This window comes from Cyprinodon variegatus, unplaced genomic scaffold (genome assembly GCF_000732505.1).
Source record: "Cyprinodon variegatus isolate N-32 unplaced genomic scaffold, C_variegatus-1.0 Scaffold1228, whole genome shotgun sequence".
Lineage (NCBI taxonomy): Eukaryota > Metazoa > Chordata > Actinopteri > Cyprinodontiformes > Cyprinodontidae > Cyprinodon > Cyprinodon variegatus.
Genome location: NW_015151681.1, coordinates 84,524 through 91,581, shown reverse-complemented (window position 1 = coordinate 91,581; position 7,058 = coordinate 84,524). Strand labels below are relative to the sequence as shown.

The window sequence follows — 7,058 nt, the reverse complement described above, 5'->3', positions numbered from 1 at the left end:
AAGCAGGTGAGTCCAATCTTCACCGTGAATTAACCTGTGCAGATTGGACTCACCTGGTTAATTGGCTGGGTAGAACAAATACATGACATGGAGATGTTGTTGTTGACTCCACATTGCCCATGTCTGCTATGACCTATACCCAAACCCTATCCATTCCCAACACATACCAAACCTTAAACCTAACCTAAACTCAATGCACAGAGCAGTCCTAAACCTAAACCCCATTCCAAGAGCAGATATACATATATATATATATATATATATATATATACTTTCCATTGACTTCCATTCAGTCGCAGCGATAGCTATAGCCTTACCCCGACCCTTATCCTAAACCTAACCCATAGAGGTACATACTTAACCATTGCAAAATTTCAATTTGCACCTTATTCCAAACACTCAGTCCTCATGATGTAGCATTTTAACAGCCATCTATGATTATGGTTTATTTCAATAATAAAAGAACAATAAAGCAAATAAGAGTTTTGTAAAGTTGAAGCGTTTAACTGGCTATGAAATACATATGCAACAGAAAAACAATGTTTTTCAAACAATATGAAAAAATAAAAGATTCTTTATTATAGCATATTCCAGAAAGAAAATTAATAATACAGATAGAAGGGAGTGGCATGTGAGCAGTCAGCTGTCAGTCAGTGTTGAGATTATGTTATGTAAGAAGCTCCTTCAATTTAGAGATGCTTTTAACTGAGCAATATAAAGCCTTTGTTTCTGCACATAATGAGCAAGTTACAGGAACATTTGGCCTTTTCAGAAATCGCTTTTCTTTAGGAACGCTGTCATTAAATCAGTGGCTCTGAGCCGTCATCTCACCTCTCAGTCTGTTTGAAGCATGCTGAACACCTGTCCACATTACAGCTCATCAGCCAAGAAGCGTCATCCCTCCAATAAAAGTCTCCTCCCAATGCAAAGAGGGCCCTTAAGAAATGTTGCTCTTATTCATTGACTTTTGGTTAATCATTGCATTAGATTGCGAGTAACAGATCGGTGTTACCAGTATTTGAGAGGTAATAAGTTAGATTACTTTTCCAATAAAAAGTAACTAGATTACTATATCCATTTCTTTGTACCAATACATACCTAACTCTAAGTTACCTTAACTCAATTCGCAACTTATTCATTGACCTAACCATCAGTCGAAGGAAGAACCTTTCCTCATTACACATATTTATATGTCCCCACAATGTAGCATATTCCTGGGGAATTGGACACTCAGTGGCAACCGACCAATAGAGGGCCGCCCCACTCACCCAATGACCTTAAGACATTAAAAACAAATAAAAATTAAATTATAAAATATAAATATTTCAAAATATATATAAAAATTTTTTAAAGATAAATCTTTAATCTTTAATGATGAGTAAAGCTGTTTCATATTTTGTCGGATGGGTGACATATTTTTGCCCTGGAGCGGAAAAATCTTTGCCCATAGAATCTGATTAAAAGTTGACCATGCAAAGTAGCTCCTCTTTAATGCTACAGATAGGACCATCCGAAAGCAACTTTATTTGCACACCACCTCCTGCAGCAGTGCTGACGTCACAGTCATCTGTTATAAAGTGTGGCTGATTGACAGGTTTATAGAATTATTTAGCAACAAGGCTTGGCTTACTGCATGCAGTGAGGCTAATGCTTTATTCTGCTTTCCCTGCCTCCTTTTTCAAATGTCAGGATCTGACCCATCATGGATTAAAACAGGTAGGACAGATTTAAAGCACTTTTCAGAATATTTTACAATGTTGTTTGTTGTTGTTGGAATTAATGTAAATATACTGGTGTGATACCTACATATTAGGGGTGTAACGGTTCACAAAATCCACGGTTCGTTTCGATTCACGGTTTCGTGGTCACGGTTTTCGGTTCGGTTCGATTCGGTATATGTTGATTGTTACACCGAAATCCCATAAACATTTATGAAATTAATGAAAAAATCCCCCCAAAAATAATGGATTGTAATTATTTTAAATGATCCGCGGAAACCCTGGATCATTTCCGTATGTTTTTCTGCTTTGAATTTAATCATCTCGCGCATGCTCTCTACCATCTCCAAGGGACTCAGAAGGGAGCGGAAAGGAGCCACAGCGGAGGCTGTAGGCTTTGCTTTGAGCAGCCGGTCTGGAGCGCAGCGGGGCGGGGCGCTGATGGAGTATGTGGGATTTCGGGGTTAGCATGACATGTTGGTCATGTTGCTGTTAGCATAAACAAAACGTGTTGCACAATGCTTGCACACTGTTGCACTTTTATCCACAACTTTCTTTCCGCCGTCATCGTAGGTCACTCTAAATGCAAAGTGGTCCCATACAGCAGACCTATAAAGTGCTGCTGGCGCGTCTTCCAACTCCTGTTCTTTAGCACTCGCCATACCCACACAATTCTCCACAACTACTGATTTTTTCTGCTACACCCGGCTACGCTGCTTCGCTTCTTCTTCTTGTTTACTACTGGTGGTTGGCTTTGGTCGCAGTACCGCCACCTTCTGCTCTGGAGTGTAAACGCTTCGCCTATGAGAAAAAGGAGCAGCGCATGAACCGAACGAAACACACGCGAACCGAACCGAGACAGTCGAACCGAACGGTTCGGACGGTTTTCATAAATCGTCCCATCCTTACTACATATACGTTTGATTGGTTTATTTTAAACCTCCTGGAGAAAACTCCACCAGCCGCCAGTGCTTACACTGTCTCCACAAGGTAGCAAATGGCCACACGCACATTATCTGTGCACTACAAAGAAGCGATTTACTGTTTTGTTGCTTTTCATCAAAATAACAAATCTGTGCTCAATAAAAAAACATAAAGAGATCATCAACCTCCTAATTTACACCATGTTATTGGAAAAAGGCCACCTCCAGACAGCCGGACTTTCACATGCTAAGTTCTTCACTCACTGTGAAAGTGCTTTAAACAATGCAGTCCCTGATTACAGTTTTTCATCTTTGTAATTACAGTCTGTCATCAGCTTCTTTTTGTGAGGTCAGAAAAGAACCTCTAATTGAATGGATTTGGAGGAGATTTATATCCCTTCCTAATGGATATGGCTGAGTGTTTCACTCTATTAAAGTAATGAATGACCAACCCCAGCTTTCACTATGTTACATGAGTATAAATAAGAACTAGACATTTCAGTTTGGTCTATGCATATAGAGCTGTGATGATGGATCAGTTAATTTCCCAGAAATTCTGAGTCTAGTGATATTTACCAATAGCAAATGTCAAAATAAAAAAGTATTTGAGGTCACAGTGCGACTCTTATCAATTGTCAAACAATCGTCTCTTCAACTTTTTTCCCCCAATAAAACCCAGAAATGTCACCATGTTTTCCTCACAGAATATCAACTGTAGTTGTTCAGTTTTCTAAGTGCTCCAGTTAGTCTGAAATATCCCAAGTACTAGCTGACATGCTGTTTCTTTTTTCCCTCCATGTAGGACACAGTGTGATATCATGATGAAAGAAATATTGTTTACAGGTAGGACGGCTGCTTCTGTTTCTCTTGCCTTAGGCGGGACAGAAAATAGCACAGTGAGAGTGGCCTGCTTGTTGAGGCAGAAGTTGACCTGAGAGCACACACTATATCATTTAACCCGGGTTAGCATTCATGTTATCTGTTTTAGTATGACTGTAAGACAAGTTCCAGATGTTAAAAGCTCCACCAGGGTAAGTAACTTCATGTTAATGAGTGTAAGAAAGTTTGCAGATGTTATCAGTGACATCAGGCAGAGACAGAAATCTTCTTTTATTACATCCAAAACACCAGCTGCTGCCTTACAGCAAGACAGTCCTGGGTTCTAATCCCAGCAGAGTTGGACCCTTGGGGTTTGGGTGTATTCCCCATGAATGCATAGTTCACTGTCTGCCTAGAGGCTACAATAAAGCAAATTGGCGTTTAGAAAAACTAAACCATCGTTTTTTGATGTGTGCCTCTGTGCTGGACCTGTGCCACCTGATCGGACCTTCTCCCTCTTTCAACCTCTGCTGTTTTGGTTAAATAAGGAAAGCCAACTTTATTCTAAATGTACTTAAAGGGGAATGCCTTTTTTTTTTTACATTGGTCCTTTGATTTTACGTTATAACATCATTTTCTACTCATCCATATAAGTTTTGTGTCATTTGGAGCCATTCTGAAGATATTCCGTTAGGTTATATCCAAGTAACGTCTTCCTATGGGCAACGACTTCAAGGCACAAACTAAACTGTTCATCATTTATTCTTTATGGTATGCCAGGATTCATATGTGAGTGTATGACGTCATCCGCGCATGCGAACTGGAGTCGTTAGAGGCAGCCCGGGCGACAGGCGGCTACGCTCTACCCCTTCTACTCATTCTAGCTAATCTGAATCGTTCAGTTCCATTTGGAGAGCGAGATCATCTGTGGTAGCAGCACTAGACATCTTCCAGGCATGTGAGTAAAACTAGCAGCAGTTCAGCGGACAGGATGAATGAATGGTAGCCGGCGCACGGATGACGTCATTCACACTCCGCTTTGTTTTAAAAAAAATATAAATATATAAAATATAACCGCGGATGTCTGAGGAAAGTGATTCGCCTACATGTTATGAATGCTGGCGTACCATAAATGATAAATTATGAACAGTTTAGTTTGTGCCTTGAAGTCGTTGCCCATTGGAAGACGTTACTTGGATATAACCTAACCGAATATTGTCAGAACAGCTCTAACTGACACAAGACTCATATGGGTGAGTAGAACATGATGTAATAACGTAAAATCAAGGGCCAAATGTAAAAAACGACGCTCCCCTTTAAAAGTGAAACTTGCGTTCTTTATTTAACCCAACCCTTAGTGATACCACAGAGATCAATCTGCTCTAATCGCCAGGCCACCTTCCCCAAAATGAAGTAATTTGTCACAAACAATCAGGTTGAATGGAATTTGGTTTTACAACTTTCCTGGCTGAATGGGTTAAAGCTGCATGACTCTCTGAGCTGGGATGAAGCCAGAGTACCCAGCTAGAACATATGCATGCACAGGGAAAATGTGAACACTCTGTATAGAAATACTGTGGACTGGGGTTCAAGCAAGGACCTTATCTTGCAGGTTTTTACAGTTCTAAACTGAACTGATGTCTGATCAGATATCCTCTTAGACAAATCTACTGACGTAGGATGTTTCTCAGAGATATACTAAGACTTTAGTAAAAGTTACTGTTTTGCATGAGATTACTGCAAATCTCTGCGACCCTTCAAAAAAATTACATTTCCTTTGTATTTGATCTCTAAAAATATGTTATCTATTGGGTATAAAATGAGTAAACTGTACCTTTAGTTCACCAGCATGTGCAGCAGATCCAGGGTCCACTCCTGTGATGTAGATTCCCAGTCCGTACTCAGCCCCTCCTCGTATCATCAGACCCAGAGAACGACCATCGTCCATGTTAAGGTTGACCTGTGGTGAAGATATCAGCCTTCTCAGTGTTGTCCATAGATTAACCAGCTAACTAATAATCAGTGTGAGGCAGTTTTTGATGTGGGACAATTTTAGAGTTTATTTCTCCCATAAACAGGGAATGATTAGTTTTGACAAAAATGTTAAATTGAACAAGTTAAAGGACCAAATAATAAATTATAAACATTGCTGTATTTCTCAATATTTCCCTTTCAGTGCTATTTTAAATCAGAAGAAGTCTACTAAGGCAGCTACAGAGGGAAGTATAGCATCCCTCTGAAATATTAACTATCAAGTTATTCATTCAGGCTAAGCAGTAATGGCTAAAAGGGGAGCCAAAAGTGTGATTATCTTCATAAAATATTTTATCTCAGACACAAAATGAACTTTAAGAGGGTGCAAATGTAGCCATGTAAAGCTAAAATATATAATTCATTCATTAAGATATGGCTGAACTGTTAAAGTACTCCAATGTTTTTTATGAAGCCAGCCCTTCAGCCAACTCTTAGCTGAGGAAGCTATAAAGCTCATCGTCCTCATGTTCAGACCGCACGCGGTTGACTCAGTGATTTCTGTGAGAATCTGTCCAGATTTTGTTGTCCTCCATTACCCTGACAGCCCCAGGGTGGAGACCAGGAAGCAGAGTCGTAGTCATCACACCTCTTTGCAGCTTTCTCTACGGATACCCACCCATTACCCCATCCAGACATAACCAAAATCAAAATAATCCAAAAAAGAAAATCAGGATTGTCTAATTAAGATTGAAATGACTTCAATTGAGAGAACTGTTAAAACATTTAAATGTGGTGTATTTAACATAAGATCTCTCTCTTTCAAAAGGTTATTATATAATGACTTCATCTGTGATAAGCAAATTCGTCTATACCATCTTAAAGAAACCTGGCTGCAAAAAGAAATTCTATCTGCCCAGCAATGTTTGGTGAGGAGTAGCAACAACCTAGAAATGCTATTGTCTTGAATGCTATGTTAAACTTGATTGGCTTTGTTCAAAATGTTCACTGTCCCATGCATTCTGATCTTCATACTTTGGACCTTTTGCCGACATATGGCATTGACTGTGAAGAAATAACCGTATTTCCTCACAACCCTGTCCTATCTGTCCACTTTTTAGTTCACAACCACTTTAACAGAGTTATCCTCCCCAAAATAAGTTTTCACTTCAGCTGATTATTGTCAGAAAATACATTAAGAGTTTCAAAGAATCCATTCCGATTTTTATCACCTCTGTATCACTGAACAATAATGCTGAAGGAAAGCATTTGATCTATTCTCCTTTATAAATGTATGTTTTTGTTGAGGAGTCACCAGCTTTCTGCATAGACAATGTAGACCCATTAAGAAAAAAAAAAGGTAATAATAGGAGACTGGCTCCTTGGTTTGATACAGAGCTGTGTACTTTGAAGCTAAATAATAGGAAACGGGAAAGGAAATGGTGCTCTGCATGCCTACTGGAATCCTATCATGTCTGCCAAAACAGTCTACTGCTGTATAAAATGACCCTTTGTAGAACTAGAACATATTTCTATCCGTTAATAGAGGAGAATGGGAATAATCCAGATTTCTTTTTAATACAGTTGCCAAACTCACACAATCAAAGTTCTGCTGAACCGTCAGATT

General features: G+C 39.3%; 1 protein-coding gene across 1 annotated transcript in view; it reads right to left on the bottom strand.

Annotated features, from left to right (window-relative positions):
• The window catches only part of LOC107102270 (whirlin-like), a 75,866-nt gene that overhangs the window by 28,007 nt on the left and 40,801 nt on the right, over positions 1 to 7,058 (bottom strand). Inside the window, exon 4 of the mRNA XM_015401505.1 lies at positions 5,295 to 5,420. Within this exon, the coding sequence (XP_015256991.1) occupies positions 5,295 to 5,420 (126 nt within the window). The remainder of the gene's footprint in view (positions 1 to 5,294; positions 5,421 to 7,058) is intronic.